Source organism: Phodopus roborovskii, unplaced genomic scaffold, assembly GCF_943737965.1.
Source record: "Phodopus roborovskii unplaced genomic scaffold, PHOROB, whole genome shotgun sequence".
Taxonomy (NCBI): domain Eukaryota; kingdom Metazoa; phylum Chordata; class Mammalia; order Rodentia; family Cricetidae; genus Phodopus; species Phodopus roborovskii.
In genome coordinates this window covers 20,562,133-20,586,126 of record NW_026126418.1, presented here as the reverse complement: position 1 = coordinate 20,586,126, position 23,994 = coordinate 20,562,133, and the positions used below count along the sequence as shown (strand labels likewise).

General features: G+C 43.2%; 2 protein-coding genes across 2 annotated transcripts; both read left to right on the top strand.

Moving 5' to 3' along the window:
• The first annotated feature begins 7,885 nt into the window (after positions 1-7,885).
• Prg2 (proteoglycan 2, pro eosinophil major basic protein) lies at positions 7,886-10,969 on the top strand. Its single transcript, XM_051183985.1, has 6 exons — positions 7,886-7,920; positions 8,665-8,734; positions 9,293-9,597; positions 9,957-10,088; positions 10,503-10,614; positions 10,801-10,969. The coding sequence occupies exons 2-6, from the start codon at positions 8,677-8,679 to the stop codon at positions 10,857-10,859; spliced, it is 666 nt and encodes a 221-aa protein (XP_051039942.1). The 5' UTR covers positions 7,886-7,920; positions 8,665-8,676; the 3' UTR covers positions 10,860-10,969.
• Positions 10,970-16,672: 5,703 nt separating this feature from the next.
• Prg3 (proteoglycan 3, pro eosinophil major basic protein 2) lies at positions 16,673-22,356 on the top strand. The gene is made up of 5 exons (XM_051183984.1): positions 16,673-16,873; positions 17,346-17,650; positions 19,832-19,963; positions 21,477-21,588; positions 22,157-22,356. Exons 1-5 carry the CDS (start codon positions 16,813-16,815, stop codon positions 22,213-22,215), a joined length of 669 nt encoding a protein of 222 aa, XP_051039941.1. The 5' UTR covers positions 16,673-16,812; the 3' UTR covers positions 22,216-22,356.
• The last annotated feature ends 1,638 nt before the right edge of the window (positions 22,357-23,994 follow it).

The window sequence follows — 23,994 nt, the reverse complement described above, 5'->3', positions numbered from 1 at the left end:
AGAAGAGAGAGAGGAAAGATTGTAGGAACCAGAGGGGTTGAGGATATCAGGAGAACATAGCCCACAGATCCAACTAAGCAGGGCTCATAGGGACTCACAGAGACTGAAGTGACAGTCACAGAGCCTTTATGGTTCTGAGATAGGTCCTCTGCAAATAACCAAAAAGACATTAGCTACAATCCTAAAAATAATACATACATACATACATACATACATACATACATATATATGTATATGTATGTATGTATGTATATATATATAAATTCTGAGCCACCCAATTTCATTAAAAATGATTACTGGATTTAAACATAGATTCACAACAATCCATTACAAATAAGTGATTTCAATATCCCACTTTTTCCAGTAGACAGGTCATTTGGACAAAAACAACAACAACAAAAACAAACAAAACCAGGGAAATATCAAGATGAATTGCCATCATACAAAATATACTTAATAGATAAGAACAGAATAGTCTATACAAACTCCAAAGAACACACATTCCACTCAGCAGCACATGGAAGTTTTCTAAAATAAACCACATCCTGGGGCACAAAATAATTCTTTCCAAATTAAAAAAGATTGAAGTCATTCCTTGTATCCTATCAGACCACAATGCACTACAACTTAAAAATGACAGCAAATAAACCTCCAATAAACATGCAAACTCATGGAAATTAAATAAATTACTATTGAATGATGAATGGGTCAAAGAAGAAATCAAGAAAGAAATAAAACAAAAAACTTTCTGGAGCTAAATGAAACACAACACAACAAAACCTCTGGGACACATTGAAAGTGATCTTACAAGGGGAATTTATAGCTTTAAGTGCCTACATTAAAACCAGAAAGAGCACAATAATGGCTTAGTGATGCAACTCAAATAGTTGGAAAAAGAAGAACAAACCAAATCTAAACCAGTAGATGGCAAGAAATAATAAGAATCAGAGCAGAAACCAATGAAACAGAAAAAGAATAATACAAATAGTCAACAAATCTAAGACCCTTGTTTATCTTTAAGAAGATAGACAAGATTAAGAGACTCTTGACCCAATTAACTCTAAGAAAGGAAAAGGGGACCCAAATTAACAGAATCAGAAACGAACGTGAAAATATTATGACAGACACCAAAGAAATATGGAATATTATAAGGGAATGCCTGAACTCCATTAAGACGGACCCTAAAAAAAGTGGATAGATTTCTAGAGTCAACCAAATCACCAAAATGAAACCCAGAAGTCAACAATCTAAACAGATCCATAACAAATGACAAAATTGAAATAATAATAAAAAGACTTTTAGCAAGAAAAAAAAAGTTCAGGACTGGATGGATTCACTGTAGAATTCTACCAGATATTCATATATCTAGTCCTTTAAAAAGGAGGGAGGGAAGGGAAGGGCAGGAGAAGCAACTCACACAAATCAATAGCTTTTCTATATACCACCAATAAACATGCAGAGAAGGAGATCATGGAGGCGTTCTCATTCATAATAGCCTCAAAGAAAATAAAACATCTAGAAATAAACTGAACCAAGGCTGTGAAGGACCTCTATGATGGAACGTCAGATTTCTGAAGAAAGAGATAGAGAAAAACACTAGACAATGGAAATGACATCCCATGCTTGTGGAGAATTAATATTGTGAAATGGCTATTCTACCAAAATCCATTTACATATTCAATGAAATCTCACCTCATTCTTCACAGAATTAGGAAACAATAGCAAAAAAAAAAAAAAAAAAAAAAAAAACCTAAACCAGAAAACTATCCTAAAATTCAAGTGAAATAACAAAAGATCCTGACAGCTGGAAAAATGTTGGAGGAACTACAATACCAGTTCTTAAGACATATTACAGAGTCATGGTAATAAAACCAATATTGTACTTGCATGAAAACAGACTTGGAGACTAATGGAACAAAATTAAAGAGCCAAAGATGAATACATTTAACTTCAGCACTTAATATTTGACAAAGGAGAAAGGAAGGTTCTTCAACAAATGGTGCTGGGAAAACTGGACGGCCACATGCAGAAGAATAAAATTAGACCTGTATCTAACACCTTACACAAACACTACCTCCAAATTGATCAAAACCTGCACATTAAATGTGAAACACTGAAACAGATAGAAGAAAACATAGGTGGTACCCTACATGATATAGATATAGGTTAGGACTTTCTGAATAGGACTCAATTTGCCCAAGAATTAAGGTAAAAAATTAGCAAGTGGGACTTCGTGAAATTAAAATAAAAGAAATAATCAATTAGGTGAAGAGGAAATCCAAAGAATGAAAGATAATCATTTCCAGTTGTACATCTGACAGAGAATTATTATACAGAATATACAGAGAGCTCAAAATACTAATAGTAAATAAATAAATGTCCCATTAAAAATGGGTCTGAAATATGAGCAGAGAGTAATGAAAAATAAAAAGAATAGCTAAGAAATATCTTAAAAATTTTCACCATCCCTAGTAATTAGGAAAATACAAATCAAAACAACTTTGAGATTTCATCTTGCCTGGTTGGAATGGCAAAGATCAACAGAACCAAAAACAAATGCTGGGGGATGTAGGGAAAATGAAAACCTCATTCATTCACTTTGGTAGGATTGCAAACTGATGCAGCCACTGTGGAAATCAGTATGGAGAATCCTCAAAAAGCTAAAAATAAACCTACTGTATGCCCAGCTATACCACTCCTCTGCATATGCCCAAAGAACTCAACAGTCTACTCCAGACACTTGCTCAGCCATGTTCACTGATGCTCTGTTCACAATAGCTAGGAAATGGAAATAACCTAAGTGTCCTACAACTGATAAACTGAATGGAAATGTGGTACATGTATATAGTATGGAACTCTTACTATGCTGTTGTAAAGAAAAATGAAATCACAAACTTTGCAAGTAAATGGATGGAACCAGAAAAGATCCTTTCAAGTAAGGTAAGCCAGACTCAGAAACACAAATGCAACACATTCTCTCTCACTGAAGGCTCCTAACTTCAAATCTTCAGAACTGAGTCTTTAGGAACTGCAAAACCCAGGAAAACAAAACATTATCATTGCCAGGATGGGGGTTTAGGAACAACAGAAAGGGGAATAGCAGGGTACAAGTGATCTGAACAGAGAAATGGGAAATGGGAAGATCTTCAGGGAGGGAGGAGAGTTAATACAGAAGAAGGAGAGAGGATGGTAAAATAACAACAAGGATGGATGGAAAGCCACAAGGAATGATACTACTATTTACCTAAAAGAACCCTATAATACACACACACACACACACACACACACACACACGCATGCATGCACACACACACATGCAATAAGTTCTTTTTTGAAGCCCATGAATTTGAAGGAGAGCAGGGAGAGGATTTGGAGAGAGGAAATGGCAAGGAAAAATGTAATTATATTATCTCAAAAGTGAAGCTGAAATACAAAAAGAAATAGAATAGTATGGAGCAAAGTAACTGGCTATGATGGTGGGGTGTGTTTGCTTGTCTGGATGCTTCTTAGAGAAGGCTTGTACGTGGATGACCATTAGCTGGGGTCTATCAGGTGAGACAGAGTAGGCACAGAGGCTTTAGCTTAGTCAGAAAAGCTGGGATCAATATGATGAGAGTCTATCACTCTAGTGAAGTTGGATCTGTAACTAGGACCCTGTTAGTGCACAGCTTTGCAACAGCAGCAATGACATCAAGTTACTTGCTTGTGAGCAGAGAGACTTTTAAGGGAAAGTGTGGGGATGATGGGTTTTGTATATCAGCAGTCGTGGTGGCTTGGGCCTGTGAGGCTGCAGCTGAGAAGGAGAGGGAACAGGAAAGGATCGGTATACATGTCTTTCCACATCGGACACTTGCAGGCTGGACTGGCTCATCTCTCATGGATCTTCTAGCTCTGGAATGTGGGGCATCTTAATCTATAACAACTGTTGGGACATATAATGAGGAAGTGCCAGGGAAGCTGTTGTCAAGATTGGTTTCACAGAGAAACGGCTTCATCCCTATCTCTTGCCCCTGGGATTGCCCCTGGGCCTTTCACCACCTTTTATCTGACCCACAAGAATGTTGACCAAGCCCAGCCAGCAGGTGGTTGGTCAAATTCAGACTCCATCTTTTTTTTTTTTTTTTTTTTTTTTTTTTTTTTTTTTTTTATGAGACTGGGGTGTTCAGATGAGCAGAACTTGAGTCTATAAGAGGTTACCTATGGTCTTTTTATGGTCTGAAGGGACTCTCCCTCTGCCTGTTGCCTGCCCCTCTGTCCTTGCATTTTTTTCTAGCAGGTCCTCAGGCCCATTTCTTGGGACAATTGTCTATGCCACTCTCTCCACTAAGTGCACCAACTGACAGGGAGATGGGCCAGAGGCTGTTAGTCATCCATGACACAGGACATATTGCTACACATTTAGCAATGTCAGGCCACAGCATTTATCAGCACAGTCCAGTAGATCAGAGATATGAGCATGGTATAGCTGGGGTTTCTCTTTGGAGACTCTTAAGGCTGAAATCAAAATGTTGCTTGACCACATTTCTGAGCTAATGAGGTTGTAGCAGAATTCTGTTTCTTGAGGTTGTAACAGAATTCTGTTTCTTGTGGGTATGGCACTGAGGTTCCTGATTCTACTGGCTGCAAAAAGGAGCCTCTGTTTGGTTCTCAATACTGCTCACATTCTTTGTCATGGTGTCCTCCATTCTAAAAGCCAGCAATAGGTCTTCTGGGTTGAATATCCTAACCCTTGGGTTCTGTGACTTCAGGAAGAACCCAGTTGCTTTTAAGGCTTCATTTGATTAGGCAGATTCCCTCCCCACCCCCATATAACTATCTCCATCTTCCTGCTCTTCCTTACCTATCTCCTTTCCTTTTTCCTCTGTTTTCTCTCTCCTCCCATCTGGTTTTTCTCCTTTCATCTTCATGTCTCCTCTCCTCTCCAAGTCCCTTTCCTGCTCTTCCCTCCCTTCCTCCCTCTTATCCTTTCTTCCATGTGGGGCATTGAACCCAGGGCCTCATAAATGCTTGGCACCATTGAACCACAATCCCATTCCCTATCCCAATCTTAAAATTAATTGTGCTGTGCAATTTATAACAGGATCACAGGAAGAAAGTACACATCAATATTCCTGAGGATTACATAGAATATACACATTAGGAGGTAGGAATGATGAAGATTTTTAGAGAGAATCATAGGATTCCTTCCATCATGGGAGCCTGGAAAGTCATTTCTTGTTCTTGAAGAACAAATCATTCAATGAAGTTAGTTGTTTTTTTTTGTTTTGTTTTGTTTTGTTTGTTTTTTTTGTTTTTTAGACTTCTGATAGGTCATAAAAGAACCTCACTAGTGATTTGGATCCTTGCTCTAGGAACATCACACACAAATTATCTACAACTGTACACTTCATGGCTCCTTGGACATTTATTCAGTTTCCAGGTTAAAAAACAAACAAACGAAAAACAAAACAACAACAGAAAACTCTGGTGCTGGGACTGCAGAGGCATGCTGTTGATGCTGATTAAGACACAATATGAGCTAGACTCTGGAGCTGCAGTTTCTACTTTTAAGCTGCTATGTGGCCGGGGGATGAGTGTGAAAAGGAGATAGACCAATTGCTTGCTGTTGACCACAGTGGCTAAGGTGACTTATATTCAGTGTCTGGTACTCATATGTACACCTAGGGCAATGGCCCACAATATATCAGATCAGAGCCTTCACTACCAGGTCTGCTTTGTGACACTGGGGGTGCTAATGCTAAGCCTGAAGGAATGCTGTTCTCTAGAGGACATTATGAGGCTAAATGCAAGGGTTATTTTTAAAGGTTCTACATGGGAGTACTGACGTCCATATGGGGACTGGGTATGCTTTGGGACATTTAGTTCTTCCCAGTGTCTTCTAAGTTCTAAGGTAACTTTGAGGCCTGAAATGGCATCTCCCTAGTCTCAGGTCTCTAGAAGTATCTACCACTTCTTGGGGAAGGAGGCAAGTCTAAGTTTTATGATGGTCATCAAGCCCTGCTGCTGGAAGACACTGGCCTCCAAGCTTTCATGTTCTGTGTGTGCTCTTACAAATCACAAGGCAGCTGATTATATTGTAACTTGTGATTCAGGAAGAGAATGTCCTCCTCAAGGGGGGTGGGTATCAGCCAGTCTAATTTATGCCCACGGCACTAATGTAGACGTTGTTTTCTTCCACACCCATTTTGGTATGTCTGAGTGCATATATGTGTGTATGTGTACATGTATGGATATGTGAATGTATAGATGAAGGGATAATCATTAGCTCTTTTCCTCTTTATTAATGGGTTAGGGCTGGGATGATGACTCCATGGGTAGGGTGCACATCTATGAGAACCTATGTTTGAACTGAGTTTAGAAAAAAAGCAAAACAACACACATATATAACCCCAATGCGGTGCTGGAGAGAGGAATGTGGAATCAGTTCCTGAGAGCTTGCTGGCCTACCAGTCTAGTGTACAGTGAGTGCCAGGCTTAGTTAGTAACCTTGACTCAAAAAATAAGTTGGAGCACACATGAACATACATGTAAACACACATGAACAATATACATGCATATACTGCACACAAAAATTAAATGAAGCCATATTTTCACACACAGTATTGAAGTATGTACAGTCAACTTTATGTTTATGAAGGTGGCAGATTGGCCAAGTGCTCCATTCTGAGGGTGCATGAGGATACTTTCTGTTCATAGAGCTCCTCAGCTCAGGGATTTCCAGGCCCATTTTCATCCGCAGAACCTGGACACAGTAAACACAGGTATCTGCTTTATACTCTAGAAAAACTGGCCAATCAGAATTTCCCAGAGAAGGTCTTACATGTTTTAAAAACATCTTTAATAAAGTGTCTCTTCAAATTATAGATTTTTGCACACATAGATTGCAATCCCTGAAGACATGTAGAATAAGAAAAGAAGAAACAGCTACTTCCCTTCTCACTCATGGAGGCCACCAAGGTCATCAGGCTGGTGTGAACTCTTTACACATCTAAATATGGTCTCCACGAAAACTCACAGGAAGAAGCTGCCCAAGGTTTCTTCTTGTAAAATTGTGCTTTCACACTGAATATTTTCTTTTTTTGCTAGGTGTGGTGGTAGCACATGCCTGCAGTTTCAGCACTAGAGAAGCTGAGACAGGAGGATTGCCACAAGTTTGAGGACATATAGTGAGAGCCATATAGTGAGTATCAGGCAAGCCAGGACCACATGGCAAGACCCTGTCTTTAAAAAAAAAAAAAAAAAAAAAGTAAAAAAGTAAAGAGGCAAACAGAGCCAATGAAGAGACAGACAAACACAACCAAAACCTCTCCAATATTTTCCTGCCTGTCTTGCTTTGTTCCCTTCCTGGTGTGGTACACACACAGTTCCTCAGGATCAGAGACACAGGTGTAGCTACAGGACATTCTCTAGAAGAGATGCGACACATTTTAACCACTGTCCTATGGGTAGTAGCCCAGTTGTTTTGATGGTACAATCAATCAACAAATAAGCAATTTTGTAAAAAGTTTTTCTACATATGGGTGCTTTTCTGTCCGAAACAACAATCTACAACAATCTAAGAGGGAAACTGGTCAGAAGTGAATAACAGATAATGAATATGCTTCCTCCAATGCCTTAGGTAAAGTAGGAAAACTCTGAATTGGGGGAAGCTCCCATGGAGAGTCAGAAATGGAACCCAGATTGAGAACTTTTAGCTCAGACCAAGAACTCAAGGTTCCCCTCCCCCACATGTGGTGGCTAAGGTGTAGATTCCTCAGAGAAGTGAAGAAAGGGCTCTTTATCAGCCCACCCTCCCCCTCTGACTGAGACAAACCCGTCTTTGCCCAGGGGACTTCCTCCAAGGTGTCCCTATAAATGTCACTGGGAGATGGGGTGAAGAAGGATCCAGCTTTGCAAAGCGGACACCACCCAGGAAGGTCTGTAAGTGTTTTCTCTACTGGGGATATCGAGTCTCTGGGGAGGCCCCCGACATAGGCTGAGGGCCTAGAAGGCTGGCAGGGCTTCCTGTGGCTTTCAGCCTGTGCTGGTGCTGGTGCAATGAGCATCACTTCTGAGCAAAAGGCAAACATTTCTTGTCAGGGTGAGGAAAGGAGAATCCTGTCTGGCTTTGGGGAAGGAACGCACAATTTAAGTGCTGTGCATTCCTAGGAAGGTCAACAACCACTGCTCCTCCATTTGCTCACATTGCAGACACTGACAAGCTCATTATTGTAAATAAATAGATAAATAAATAATTCATTCATTTTCCTTACAGGTGTACAGGAAAGCTAGTCTGAGCTGCTCCTTATGGTCCACTGCATTTTGCTCAGAAAGGACTCATGGAGCTGGGGCTGGGGCTCAGTTAGTAGGGTCCTGTCCAGGTGCACCAAGCAGAGGCAGGATAGTCAGGAATTCTACAACATCCTCAGCTACATATTGAGTTCCAGGCTTCCTAGGCTGTATGCTTGTCATAAGCAAAGCAAAGCAAAACAAATGAGTTCCTTGAAATAGCATGGACTAGCCCTCCACCTTAGCTCTTCTGGACAATCCTGAATTCTTGCTTTCTTTTTCTACATTCCTCTCCAATGGGTCCAAAATAGTCTGGCTGTGGTGTGTGTGTGTGTGTGTGTGTGTGTGTGTGTGTGTGTGTGTGTGTGTGTAAAACATCTGTGTTCTCTATTCCAGGACAAAGCCAAGATGAAATTGCCTCTACTTCTGGCTCTTCTAGTTGGGGGAGCATCTGCTCTTCATCTGAGTGAGTCATCATTTCCTTCAGCCTTGCTCTCCCTCTTTTGTTCCTGTGTATAATAGATGAGCTCTGAATCACATAACCAGTACCGACACTGATCTTTCCCAAATTCAGAATTCCTGCACACAGGGTGTGGGGACTCTGCAGGACTCCCGAGAATATCTGTTATGTCTGTAGCCCTGATTCTCTTGTAGTGTTTCCAATTTTGTCCTTTCTACATAATTCTAATGATGGTCGCAGTAATAAGGGCTTCTTTTTACTTTGATTTTACTGAGCATTTTCTCTACATGTTATGTCCTTTGAATCCCAAAGCACCCTCATGAAGTACCTGGGATTGTATACCAATTTCACACACAAAGAAATAAAGCTGGTAGTTGCTGAGTCCAGGACGCAGACCCACAAAAGACTGGGCTCTAAGCTACTGTGGTTAGCCGGCTTGACCTCCTTTCTTTTCAGGCAGGGTTTTCATACTGGTGTTCAGGGTGTGGGGCAAGAGATGCCCACAGTATTAGGGAGAGTAGGGGAAGGCATGAAAGAAGGACACTTGAATTTTCTACTTACCAGGGTCTGAAACTTCTGACTTTAAAAGCTCATTGAGAGATGAGAACTTACCTGGAGATGTGGGGATATCAAGACCAGAAGTAGAAGAGTGTCCTCCTGGGGAGGAGCTAATACCGATGGAGGAAGAGGAAGGTTCTGGAAGTAAAGATACTTCTGGGGATGAGGGAGCTGTCTCGGGCCAGGATATGACAGATGAAGATATTCAGTGTCCCAAAGAAGAGGATACAATGAGTCTGACAGGCAGCCCTGGATGTAAGACCTGTCGCTTCCTGCTGGTGAGGAACCCTCGACCATTTAACAATGCTCAGGTAAGTGGCCTGTGGCTGAGGCTGAGGCTGAGAGCAGGGACAGGAGACATGTCTTCATTTCTGGCAGCATTAATGCTTGCTCTCTCTGTGGGCTGTGGGCAAGCATCAGCAGAGGGTGAAGCTTCAGAGATGCTGGGTGAGGAGAGGGGCATGTGAGAACATGCTGTACTTTGTTCTCCTGTTTTCTCATGGATACAGCTATGGAGGGAAAGGGAAAGGGGTAGGAAGAAAGGACAGAGGGTGGGAGGGAGGAGAGGAAGGGAATGGATTTTGGCGACTTGGGGACTATGACTGTGACCATGGGAACTCTTGCCAAGAGAGCGAGGGACATTCCCTTCTTCTTTTGTTTTGTTCTGCAGTCAGTTTGCCAGAGCTGTTATCGGGGCACCCTTGCCTCCATCCACAGTTTCAGCTTTAACTTCCAAATCCATTCCACTGTCAGGGGACTCAACCAGGGTCAAGTCTGGATTGGAGGCAGGATCGTAGGCTGGGTAAGAGAGATAACAGAACTAAATGGGAGCACCTCTTGACTCCCTCCAGGATCAACCTGTATTTTGCCTTTACTATCCCCCGAAGAGCTGGGGACAGAAGGCCACTCAGACAAGGCACTGAGGTGCCACCAAGGATTTAGAACTGGGGTCGAGTTCAAGTTCCTCCCAACTTCTCTATCTTTGTGTTCTGGGGTTGTTTCCTTAATCTAGGTTGCACATAGAATGGGATGATCACATCATAGAGATGCAGAGCTGTGGAGAATGGGGTGGCATGATCACTGTGGATCAATAGTTCAACTGGTTGGTATCCATTATGACCCCATGGTCAAGGACCTTAGGGATTAATAGGGATAGTGCTGGCTCCACCCCTCTCTCTTCCTCCCACTCTATTCCTTTGCTTCCTACCTTCTCTAGGGTCGCTGCAAACGCTTTCAATGGATTGATGGAAGCTCTTGGAACTTTGCATATTGGGCAGCTGGACAGCCCCGCTGTGGAGGTGGCAGATGTGTGACCCTGTGTACTCAAGGTGAGGGTGGCTGGAGAGGAATGAGGGTAAGGCTGGGGAGACTCAGGAAGAGCACAAGGAAGTGAGCGTGGTCATTCAGGGAGAAGTTTTTTAGATGAGGTGTAGAACTGGTAGGAACTATGAGCTTCCTGGTGTCATGTGAACATAGACAAAGGACTGAAGTCCTGTTCTTTTCTCCCTTCACAGGAGGTCACTGGCGACGATCTCACTGTGCCCAGAGACGTCCCTTCATCTGTTCGTACTGAGCTAGTCCCAGCCAGGAGTTCAAATTTGTCCTCTCCTGGGTAACTGCCTCTCCTTTCCTGCCAGATGTCTCCGTCTTTCACCTCCCTACAATAAAGTTGCTTTACTGAAATAGATTCTTTTTCTTCTGTGATCGCTGGTAGCTCAGACTCATTCTGAGCTTTCTGCTTTGTCAGGTCACCCCACTCCATGCCTTTCATGAAGGACCCATAAAGTTAGTACTCTTCAAGAAATGATGGTGCAGGGGGATTATGAAGCATCTTGGCAATAAGAAAATGTGTGCAGGTGGTGCTAAAGTGCCCATGGAAGACCCAATTACATAGCATGTGTGTATCAGGTATTGTCAGGACCCTGCCAACAGCTTCCAGACATGGGCATGTTTGGGTGGACTTTCACCTACATGGGCTCCTTCCCACTGCATTAGCTGCAGTGGCTGCCACTGACTGTTGCTGTGACAAAATATCTGACTTAGGGAGACAGAGCCTATTTGAGTTCACAGGTCAAGGGTACTATCTGTTACGGTAGGGAAATCCTGGCAGAGGGATGAACATTCACATGCTGCTAACTTCTTTCAACAACCTAGGATCCAACCCCAGGTCATGGTGGGTCTTCATACTTCAATTACCTAACTAAGATAACCCCTCCCAGGCATGGCCAGAGACTCATCTCCTAGGTAACTGTAGAGCCTATCAAGTTAACAATCAATATTCACCATCACACCTTTCAAGTGGAACAGACACACAGCATGTACGAGGCACCATTTCTCTGTTATCTATTAAGGTGGCTGGCATTGCATCGTGTATTTTATTGGCTGCTTCTCTCTCCCCAAATGAATCCTCTTTTCCTTTAGCAATGTTTCTGCCCTTCCCCAAATTAACTATAGGATGTGTACTCAAATCCTTGTCTCAGGCTCTGCTTTGGAGAAAGCCCAATATTAAACTCTTTATTATGAATCAGACTGTCAATGAGGTCTGGGAATCTAAGACACAGGTGTCACAGGTGTGTGTGTGTGTGTGTGTGTGAGAGAGAGAGAGAGAGAGAGAGAGAGAGAGAGCACATGCTAGTTGTTACCAATTATTGAGCACCCACCTGCTGTGGCAAATGCCTTGCACAGATCACACTCACCATCCATCATCATTATCTCCGCTATGCAGAAACAGGCTTGAAGAAGTTATACTTGGATGAGGAAAGACTTGCCTAAGATAGAACATCTGGATGCTGCCAGTGCTGAGAATTGACTTTCTTAACTCCAAAGCCTGCTTTTTTATCCATTGTTTCCATGTTTGGAAGTCTTGACTGATTTCCTTCACTCTTGACCTTGGGACATAAAACTCAACCCATCTGGAGGCAAAAAAGCCCAGTTAAAGAGGGGGATTGTTTCATTATTACCAGGCAGATAAGCAGGACTAAAGGGCTCAGTGGCCTGAACCCTTTTCTTTCAGGGATTTTCCAGTTCTATATGGGTTCAGGATCCTGGGAAGCAAAAGAAGATCTGTGAGTCTTTGAGTGACTCAGAGAAGAGGAGGCTGTTTGTTCAGGGTTAGTTACTCTGTAGGCTGAGAAAGAGACAGAGCCACCACTGTGCCATGCCAGCTGTTGATTTTATATATGGTGAGCTTCAGAAATTCCATGCGTGTGGCTGTGGTGGATGCTATGAGGATATAGCTGAGGCAGAACTGTCACCATGAGCCCTCATGGATGCTATCCTTCTGCTGTGGGAAAGCACTGCTCTTTTGTTTTAATATTAATAATAAAGATGATGAGGGATGGGGCCATAACTCCATGGTAGGGTAGCTGCCTAGCACATGTGAAGCCCTGAATAAATGCACGGATAAGACAAGATACTCCCCACCATTATCTAGGCAGTTACTATATTCTGGACTCCAGCCTGAGAGTTAGGTAGGTTTTTTTGTTGTTTTGTTTGTTGTTGTTGTTGTTGTTTTGCCTTGCTTCTCAGAAATTGTTCTCTCATCATGTTTTGTGACCCCTGCTGCATAGAAGTCTCTTTAAAGAATGCCAAGGAGATAGCAGGAGGAAGCTTCAGGATACTTTACCATGTTCTGTGTGTAGCTTTGGCTGTGGTTGTATAGGTGCCATGACTGCAGTTTTCCTGCCCTGTCCACTCACAAATGCTTCAGGTGTTCTTGTCAGTGAATAAGCAATGCACTGTGTTTGCTCAGGAGACTGAGCCCCTACACACTGCTTTGACCTTGTGATTTCATTCCTTGTCACCCAGACAATGAGGATCACCCTTTGGGTGATACGGGGTTGGACTGGGTTTTAGGACAAGATGAATATCTAGAAACCCACATGCAAGATGAATATGTTATTAATACATAAAAACTGTTTTTTAAAGTATAGTCTAGGGATGAGGCATGGCTGGTAGAGTGCTTGCCTAGCATGCATAGGCCTGGGTTCTATCCCCAAACGAACAGGAGTGGAGGTACACATTTGAAATCCTACTACTTGGGAGGTGGAGGCAGGAGGATGAGAAATCCAAGATCATCATCAGCTACATGGTGAATTTGAGATCAGCCTGGGCTACAGGAGACCCTGTTATCCACCACCAAAATAGTAAAGTTCATGAAATAAATAAATAGACTGGCCTTGTATCCCAAGAGATAGCTTGTGTGAGCATTCTTTCTTTCCAGATGAGCAAGCTCTATGCAGCAGAAATCATCCCTTTAGATGGGATGTCCAAAGGGGCTGCAGCATCCAAAGCACAGGGTAGACACTCAGCCTCATGAGCAAGTACTCGTTCACTGACATGGGCCAGTTTCCTACAAGGACCATCGAAAACTAGAAGTGCCTCATCTCACAAGGACAATTGGGCTCTGAACACCAGGCAATTCTCTGACATTTCTGCCCTGACTGGTTTCTTTAGAGGAAGACCTTGTCCCTGTCCTCAGTTTGGAGTGGTTGCCTCTTGACCTTGTGATTTTATAACACATCATGCTGCTGGTTTCTCATCATGATGAAACTTATTCCTGGTTAATATGGGGTATGGCTGAGACTTGGAAGAAGAGGCCAATTTGAACATAAATGACCCTGAGATTTGGAAGTATTGGTACCATTGGCTAGATTGTCAGGGTAATTCATTTGGATTGAAACAAGGACTTGTGATGTGTGACAACTGGAACATTTACCTCTATTAATTTTTTCAGTAAATTTGTAAAGCTAAGGTGGCAATACCCATTTTATAGGATAATTTTTTAGGATAGTTGTAAAATGGTAGTAACAACAACAACAACAATAAAAAACCTTATGGAAACATAATGCCTGGTCTTGGGAAAATCTTCAAGTGTTCCTCAAGTGGTTTTCAATTAGAGAGGAGTTACTGTGACTATTGGCATGGTTACTGAAGCCATTGGAATGGAATGACCCTTTTACCCCATGGATTTGTGTGCAAGGAAAACAGAACTTATGTGAATGAGTGAATGGGGTTGGAGAAGACAGATGTCCAAGAAAGGAAGGCCAAGATGGGGTATATTAGGGACATAAAACGCTGGGTTTAGGCTGGCCTCTGATTTTCTATGGGAACTTGGGCAGCTCCTTTAAGCACATGGAGATTTGTAAAGAGAGATTATACATGCAAGGCTTATGGTGGTCCTGGCTCATGAGAACAACAACCCCTGGGACTCCTCCCAGCCATACAGTGAAATATCACCTCTGCCATGGACCCCAGTGTGAGGAGAGTAATAGGGAAGGGTATCTATTATTTTCACTGGGGCAACCTCAAACTTGAAACTTATAGACTAAGTTTTGGGTACCAGAATTGACCAACCTTCCCACTGTTAGGTAGATAAGTGGACAGTCTGGTCTGACGAGTGGAGAGATAAGGGCCAAGACCGTTACTCTGAAATCAGGCCAGGAAATGGCCTCTCAGCTTCTTCTCCAATTTTAGGTCCATCGGGAGAGAAGAGAAAGTGAAAATATTCAGGTCATAGTGTCCTATAGATGACCCATATCTGCTTCTTTGGAAATGTGGGCCAGTATATAAATAACAAGTATGCGCTTCCCAACAGAACACCTCCAAATTGCATCAACCTCACTTCCAACAATTCATAAGTTCTTGGTAGAAAGATGTGGCAAAGCCAAGGTTATACTCACTATTTTCTCTTTGGGCAGCAGTCTTTTTGGACTAGAGCTTGGTTTTTTTATATCAAATTAGTCATTGTGAATATATTTGCATTCAATTTGATTTTGAGAAAGTCTGCATTAAAATATTACTTATATTTTATATTGAAAATTTTTAAGTGTCTTCTTAAATGTGTGGTCTGAGATGAGCATTTCATTGCTTGGTCCTAGTCCTAACCTTGGTAGTGTCAGAAGGCTGGTGGGAGGTAGGCAGTGAGAGTGGGAAGGGCAAAATGGGCTGCAGATTGACTGGGATACTTAATGTGAGGTTGGATGAAATGACACAGTCTAGGCCAGTAGTCTCTAAATGATCCAGAGGACATTAAGAAATGAAATATGTGGAAATGGTTTTGACTGTTGCCTATGGGGTGTATGTGTATGTATTTTCTAGAGCTGGCCAAGAAGCAGGAACTGGGATGAGAACCAGGAAGGGCCTGGTTTTGGGAAGAGGGAAGAAAGGAGGGAGAGAGAGAGAGGGAGGAAGGGAGAGAAAGAGAAAAGGAGAGCAAGGGAGAATGTGTAAGAATTCAGACCCAGAAACCCAAGTCTTAGGGTTTCTATTGCTGTGATGAAACACCATAACTAAAAGCATCTTGTAGAGGAAAGTGCAAGTTAGGACAGGCTTACTGGCTTGCTCATCATGGCTTGCTCAGCCTGCTTTCTTATAGAACCCAAGACCACCAGCCCAGTGATGGCAGCACCCACAAGAAAATGCTCTAAGGCTTGTCTTCAGCCTGATCTCAGGGAGGCATTTTTCAAATGACATTCCCTCCTCTCAGATGACTCTAGCTTTTGTCAAGTAGACATAAAAACTAACCAGGACACTACACGTGAATGCTATTGTTTACATCTGTGAAGCAGGGACATCTGTAGCCGCAGTGGAGATGGGTGAAGGTGGGTCAAGGGTGTGCAGTTTGTTAGTCACCTCATGTGGATGCTGAGCTTCCCCTCCCCTCATCCTCCTTTTCTTTGTGGTTCCTAACTGCTTCCTAGGATTTTCACATCACTTCCCAGAACAGTGACTTCAGAAGGCTGCTCCTGAATTAAGGGATATCATTCATGCTGGGCACTTTAGGGGCATTAATACTAATTACATCATGGTGTTACTCATGCTTCTCAAATAAATTGGTGGCAATGGGCTTATACTTAGGGCAGCAGGCCGCAGAGGGCAGGGCTCTGCCCTGTTAACAGAGAGCAGGTCTGGGGTTGAAAAAAAAAAAAAAAAAAAAAAAACGAGCAAAATTTTATTAGTTTCATTATCCCCAAGGCTGACCTGGAGCAATCACCCTGGTCCCTTCCCACTTCCCCAAAAACCCAGTATAAGGGCTTATAGTGTGTACTAGGCACAACCACTGAGAGTGGAGACCACAGAACCTCATAAGGTGAGTGCTGTGCTGGGCCAGGGTCAGGGAGGGACTACAAGGACACTAGCAAGCAAACAGCTGGGGAGCCTGTTCTTGGGATCACCACAACTACTGTCTTTGCCTCTTCTTTCCTACTTAAGTGAAGTCAGTTCTGGCCCAGGGCTGACCTGTCCCTGCAGGTCTGGAATCTGAGCAGAGTGCGGTCCTAGAGGACAGCCATGGAGATCTTAGGCATAGACCTTTGCAGCTCAGCTACCCATCCTGTTTCAGACTTTCCAGTTCAGGGTATGTCCATCAGAGGGGGAGGAAAAGAAGGAAGAGGAGGCTCTCTGGCCCTCCCTTTAGTCAGGTAATTAAACAAGTATCATGCCATGTGCCAGAAGCTGTGCTGGACACAAAAAGGACAGTTGTGAGGACGAAGGCAGAATTGTGTCCACTACAAGATCAAGTAGATATGAAACAGCCTCTGATCCTGTTCCTTCTCCTGCTGGGGACAGCTTCTGCTTTTCATCTGGGTAAGTCCTTCCCTTTTATTCTCATCTATCTTCCTCATTTCCCCTCTCTCACACCCTTTTGGTCATTGTTGCTGTTATCTTGGGGGCAGGGTCACAGGGTGTTCTTTTTGGGTTGCTCACACAACTCTAGTTAGGTATCTCCCAGACCCAGAACTGGCTCCTTCGGAAGGAAATTAACAAAAACAGAAAAAACAAAAGCAAACCTATGTAATGATTAACCAGTGATCTTTCCAGGCTTCTCACACAAGGTCTTCCCATCCATATACATGCCTGTGTTGTCAGCCAGTGTTCAGGCTGTTGTCCATTCTGAGTCTGGTGTAAAGCATCTCTTTTTACCCAACCTAGGGGAGTTTCTTCCTAGTGTGTGGCTCCAGGTTAGGATCCAGGAAAGCTCTGGTAGACTGTGGGAGTTGTCCGAGGTTCTGGAGGAAGAGAGCCTTTTGTGTGATGGCAGGTTACCTTTTCTTCCTAGATACTACTCATGGCCATCTGGAGGGCCCAAAGAAAGAGCCAGACCTGTGGCAGGATGAAGGTGGTTCGAAGGACCAGGGAGGAGATTTGGCTATGACCCAAGAGACAATGCAGACAGAGGGAGAGGAGGCTGAGGGTGCTGAACATCAAGACACCTTTGAGGATGAGGAGTCTAACCCAGATGCCTTAGACAAGGACTCTACATGCCCCAGCGAAGAGGACATAACTCATTTGCAGGGAACTCCTGGGTGCAAGAGCTGCCACTACGTGCTGGTGAGGACTCCCAAGACTTTTTATAAAGCTCAGGTAAGTGATAGGAAGACAATGTGAAAAGGTCAAGGGTTGAAACTTCTGTTCTCTATTCATGTAGGCTAGTGTTTCTCAAAACTGCAGAGCTACCTGGAGGTCTTCTTAAGATATAGGATTGCAGCTCCACCTTCATAGTTTTTGGATCAAGAGGCTTGGGGTGGGTATATGTTCTGAGGATTGAAACAAAGCCTCCAAGGAATGGATATTCTTGGTCTGAGGACTGTACTCTTAGAACCACTGATCTGAGTAAAAATACTCTGGTGACAGAGAGACTTACGCTTCATGGAAGAGGAGGTGGAAAAAGTGTAAGAGTCAGAGGTTGGGGGTAGGGATTGGGGTGAAGTGAAACAGTGTTCTCTGGACATGACAGAACTGTTGCACCCATGAACTTACAACAGCTGTGGTAGCCTGCACAAGACCTGCAGAAGATCAAACAAGTCAACAATCCATAGTGGGTGTGCCCATAGGCACCATCCCTAGATGAGGAGTTACTGGCAATTGATGATGCTAACCGAAAGTCAATTTTCTTTAGGGATGTGGCCATTGGTAGATTGACTATGGTCATGAATGTATGAGCAGCATTAATTAGTCTCACTGGGTCATACATTACTAAAAAGAGGATATGAGTTTGGAAAAAGGATGTATGTGTGATTCAGGAGGAGCTAGAGGAAGGAATGGGGAGATGAATATAGTGAAAACACATTGTATGCATGTATGAGAATCTCAGAGTAAATAAATAAAATATCATATTAAAACCATATGGAGATATGGAACATTAAAAAAAAAAAAACCTCTCACAAGAGGGAAGATTTAAAATGACAGTCCCACCCTTCTGTACCTCACTCAGTTCTTCTGGGTGGCTACTCTGGGACTTGCCTGTGTGTGTGTGTGTGTGTGTATGTGTGTATGCACACGTGTGCATGCACGTTTGCATGCACATGCTAGCTAGGAAATCTCAAGATTTGACAACCATACTGAAATGAATTTTAAAAGAGTAATCTTACCTCAACAAAGAAAAGAAACCCGTGTTAAGTACTGCCTTCTTTAGCTGACTATTAGTTGTTTTTTCGGGTGACTCTCTACATCTTTCAGAGATCAGGCTCTTCCAAATGAAGACATATAGTTGCCCTTAGTCCCCATGGGACATTGGTCCCAGGACCCTCCCAGGACACCAATATGCTTATATATAAATGGCATAGCATTTGCATATAATTGTTGCACATTCTCCTGTATTTTAAATTTTTATGCTTATTTATTGTGTAATTGTGTGGGGGTGCATACATTGTGACATATACATATAGGCCAGAAGACAACTTTCAGGAGATTTCTTTCTCCTTCCTCCATGTATGACCTGGGATCAAACTCATTTACCTACTCACTGCGTTATCTCATTACCCATCTTCTAGATTATTTATAATATTGCAATGTAAGTGTCATGAGAACAGTTTTTATTCTTTATTATTTGGGGACTAATGTCAAAGGAAAGAGTATTGTTCAGGGTAAACATGACTAAAAATATACATTTTTCAGGGGCCGAGGAAATGGCTCTGTGGATAAATGAGCTTGTTCTGTAAGCATGAGGACTTGAGTTTGTATCTCCAGCACCCATGGAAAAAATCTGGGTATGGCAGTGGATGCCTGTAACCTTAGCACTAGGGGCTACAGACAGGCAGATCCTGAGAGTTCACTGACCAGGCAGCCCCTCTCAAGCAGCAAGCTCCTGGCTCAATGAGAGAGCCTGTCTCAAGGCAGTAAGACAGAGGACACCTACCCGATGTCCTACTATGATGTCATGTGTGTGTCCACACCCTCATATGCATGTATTCCGCCCAGAGCCCCACAAACATAGAGCAGATACTTTCAATGGATGGTTGGTGGAATATGTGGGCAAGAAAGCCACAGCTACGGAGGGTTGGCTGTATGGTACCACTGTTTTTTAATTGTAGTGAAAGTCGGAGGAGATTATGCCTTTGAATTACCATGTGAAACAGTCTGTAAATGGTGGCTATACTTATAATTAGAACAGCCATTTCTGACCACTGATAAAGAAGCAAAATATAGGCTTGAGGGAAGCAAAGTGGATTCCTTATATTGAATCGTTGTAGAGATCTTTCTTGGAGATTCAGGATCTTGAGGCAAAAGAGAGTAAAATCTCTATCCCATCTCTCCCCTTTGCAGAGTATCTGCAGGAGATGCTACCATGGTAACCTTGCTTCCATCCACAGCTACAGTTTCAACTTCCAAATTCAGTCCTTGGCCAGGAAGATCAACCAGTTCCACATCTGGATTGGCAGCATCCTCAAGGGCTGGGTAAGTTAGGACCCAACTCAGTATAGAAAGTTTTGATTGTCTTGAGGGATCATTTACTGGCTCCACAGTTAAATGATAGGCAATAGGATGCTGGATTTGCCTTGTACTGTCTTGGGAGAATTGATTACCTATACCACTCATTAATTGCATATTCAATGACTTTAAGCATGTGGCTCAAAATTAGCTATGGTAAGTTTACACCAAGAAAACTGGCAATTGTTATCAGATAACAGTCACTGTGACAAAATGCTTGAGAGAATCAACTTATAAGGAAGAAAGGCTGAGCTTGACATACAGTTTCAGAGGGTTCTTTAGTTTACATTCACTAGAAGATGCTGGTTTGGACTTGACACACTGTGGGCGTGTGTAGCAGAAGAGGGCAATTTACTTATGGTGACAGGAAAGCAAAAATGAATGAAAAGGCTCAGGGTCCTAGTATTCTCTTCAAGAGACCTAACTTTCTCTAAGTAAACTTTACCTCCTAAGAGTTCTGACATCCTCCCAGTTGTGTCATGAGTTGGGGACACAGTCTTTAACACATGGCACCTGGGGGGCACTTCAGATCAAAATTAGAACATGTTACAGTAAGGGTTCCTTCCTCCTTCTCTCTCACCATTCCCGTGTGTGTGTGTGTGTGTGTGTGTGTGTGTGTGTGTGTGTGTGTGTGTGTGGTGTGTGTGTGTGTGTGTGTGTGTGTGTGTGTGTGTGGTGTGTGTGTGTGTGTGTGTTTTCTGTGTATACCTGAATGTGGAGACCATAGGCCAACCTCAGGTGTCATTCCTTAGGAGCTATCTAGTTTATTTTTTAAGAAAGAGTCTTTCACTGGGACCTGGTGCTCTCTGAGCAGCTAGGCTGGCTGACCACACACTCTAAAGGAATCTTTTTATCTTTGGTACTTAGCACTGATATTACAAGTGATATTGCAGCATGCCTGGATTTTTAATGTAATGTTAGAGATTGGACTCAGGCAAGCCCTTTACTAGCTGAGTCATCTCTCCAGTCCTCAGAGCTGGATTTTAGAAACATATGATTGCACAAAACTGAATTGAGGAGACAGATTCCAGGAGATTGACTCAGGGCTCATCTCAGTTGTTTACTAGCTGAGGAGCATTCTCATATCCTCGGTTTTTCTTCAGCTATAAAACAGGGATCTCCATCTGTAGTGGTAATCCCAAAATCATAGATGAATGAATTATACTTAGTACTAGAGGAGTGGTCCATGGGCCATCACCATCAGCATCACCTGCTAGCTTGCTTAGAGATGCAGAATAATGGGCCCCATGCCTGAATTCCTGAATCTGAACCTGCATGTTAATAAGATCAGTGCAGTTGGGGAAATCCACCCTGTATGGTGTCTGGGAGCAATAGCTATTTTCCATCACATCCCCAGCAAACACCACGAGATGGTGGTGAGAGCATTCAGCTTCTTTCCAGGCTGGCAGTGAAAGGAGTAGCAGTGGTGTGAATCTTCCTTCCTTGTCTGGTTCTCTGATCCACTTTCTTTCTTCCCTAGTTTTTCTGGAAGAAGTTTCGGTGGACTGATGGGAGCTGCTGGGATTTTGGATACTGGGCCCCAGGGCAGCCTGGGAATGGTGGAGGACACTGTGTGACTCTGTGTACCACAGGTAAGAGAATAGGCTCAAGACAAGGGGATGTGTTGCTAAGGTAGAATTTTAGCTACCGTTTCTTTGAGATGCCTGGACACACCTCTTCAAACCTACTCACTCCACATGGAGAACTCAAACTTGGTCTATGGGGGAGGGCTGAGGTGTAGACTTCTTAGGACAAGGCCAAATGATAGGATACCTTGTAGAGGGAGTAGCCCCCTTCAATACTTGAATGACTTAAGTGATCAGCAAGACCAGCAGATGTGAATGGAAGCCGTGGATGTAGTAACTGGTGATGTCTGAGACAAGATGCTAGCTTCCAGCTGCAGATGTGGGGAGCAGCTTGTGTAGCAGATGTGAGGCACTTCAGTGTAGTTAGTGGCTGAGTGCATACTAGATCAAGAGGGCTGTGATTCACGTGCCACCCCTGCTACCTAACAGCCATGGTATAGCAAATTAATGTCACAAATCTCCTTCTCCGAAGATGATGGCAGCCATGGAAGGGGATACAGAGGTACATGACGATGGTGGGGTGGAACTCAGTGCAGACCCAAGCCAGTTTATATCACTGTGTTCTCTGCTGCAGGGGGCCATTGGAAAAGAGCTTCATGTAAAAGCCGCCTGCCTTTCATCTGCTCATTCTAAGCTGGAGGGAGACCTGCCTTGGAACCTCCTGCCCTGGCTGCAGGCATCCCATCCTTTGGCATTCAATTCTGTCCCCTGTTTCTCCTGGTCATAAAGTCAGGCTTCCCACTGCATCTCCTAAATCTTGTTTCTTTCTTTCTTTCCTTCCTGGAACTTGCTTTATAGCCCAGGCTGGCCTTGAACTCACAGAGAACTGGCTGTCTCTGCCTCCGTGTGCTAGGATAAAGGTATGCCCACCATGCCCAACAAGTCTTGTTTCATCACTGTCCCTTCTTGGAGATTCTTGCTTTTTGGGAAAACCCTGGGAGTTAAAGATGGAGGGACTAGGCAGCCTGATGCGGGTGGGGAGCAGTGTCAGAGCTTGGGGCAATATGTGGTGGGCAGTACTGAGTCACCAGAAAGCTGAGCAATGCTCTCTGCAGTTTCTTCTTCATGGGCTCTGAATCCACCTTTTTATCCAGTGAGAGGGGAGCAAAGAAGATTTGTCTGCTGGGGAACCCATCCTGCCTTGGCTGGGTCTCATTATGAGGAGTTGAGTGGCTTTCAAAATGGAGCAGGAGGGGCTTACTCAAGAGCTGATGTGCAATACTGAGATTGAATGTGGGGGTCCCCTGAGGGCATGGGATGAAAACCCTCTTTTTAAAATTTGTACTTTATTTGCATCGGTGTTTTGCCTACATGTATGTCTGTGTGAGGGTGTCAGATCCTGGAGTTACAGACAGTTGTGAGCTACCATGAGGGTGCTGGGAATTGGACCTGGATCGTCTAGGATCGTCTAGTGATCCCAATAGCTGTGCCATCTCTCCAGCCCTGGGAAACCCTCTTTTCAAGAAGTCTGTTCCTCTAGTGAAATGCTTTTGGGCATCTAGCAATGACTCTCATTTCCCATTCTCCCAGGCCCCTCTTGAGAGAGAAGTCCCTAGAGAGGAGGCTGTCTCCTTTATCACCCACCCTTTCTGAAAAAGAGGCCACTATTTTGAAGGGATTTGTCCTCTACTCAGAAGCCAAAGGCAAGAGATTAGCAACAGCACAGATCCTACCCTTAGTTCTATTATCTTGGGCCTTTGCATTCCTTCATTCACTTTCTCAGACCTGGAGAGACTGAGGGGGGAATATCATTGTTACTTTTAACTTTATGCTAGCTAGGACATGGGGCTAGAAGGATTTTGCAAAAAAAAAAAAAAAAAAAAAAAAAAAAAAAGGATTTAGAGTAGACAGAACAGTAAGTTCAGAGTTGAGACTAGGTATTAAAGATTATAGAGAGAACCTCAAATTGTATGTGTGTATGCTTATGGTGAGAGAATTTCTGTACATGTACTCATAAATGTGCACATCTATATTTTGTGTATGCAGGGATGCGCATATCTGTGTGTGAACCTACATAGGTGTGTGTGAATGTATGTGATTGCACTGGCATGTTGTGTGTACACTTTTGCACCTCTCTGTATATTTGTGGAAACTTGGCTATAGATGTGTTTGTGTAACTTTACACCTTTATATACCCGAGTCTCTGCACATATACATGTATATTTACCTGTGTCTTTAGTCATAGGTATGTAGGTGTATCAATAAGCAACTATGTATAGTTTATGTTTGTATATGCATCTGATGCAATATGGCTTCAGGAGCAAAAATGCTAGTACCCCACATATTCTATCTCTAAGGCTACTGGATTTGAGCAGAAATGGGGCACAGTCTTAGTGGTTAGGGAGAAACAGCATATATAATCCCTTTGAATATGGAGGTCTTTGGTCATGAATAATCAGGCACTGGCACCAA

Excerpts from the sequence above, each read along its gene's own strand:
- Prg2 (XM_051183985.1), top strand. The coding sequence starts at position 8,677 with ATGAAATTGCCTCTACTTCTGGCTCTTCTAGTTGGGGGAGCATCTGCT. Across the intron at positions 8,735-9,292 it reads AGCATCTGCTCTTCATCTGA|GGTCTGAAACTTCTGACTTT; the intron begins GTGAGTCATCAT and ends TCTACTTACCAG. Across the intron at positions 10,089-10,502 it reads GAGGCAGGATCGTAGGCTGG|GGTCGCTGCAAACGCTTTCA; the intron begins GTAAGAGAGATA and ends TACCTTCTCTAG.
- Prg3 (XM_051183984.1), top strand. The coding sequence starts at position 16,813 with ATGAAACAGCCTCTGATCCTGTTCCTTCTCCTGCTGGGGACAGCTTCT. Across the intron at positions 16,874-17,345 it reads AGCTTCTGCTTTTCATCTGG|ATACTACTCATGGCCATCTG; the intron begins GTAAGTCCTTCC and ends TTTTCTTCCTAG. Across the intron at positions 21,589-22,156 it reads TGTGACTCTGTGTACCACAG|GGGGCCATTGGAAAAGAGCT; the intron begins GTAAGAGAATAG and ends TCTCTGCTGCAG.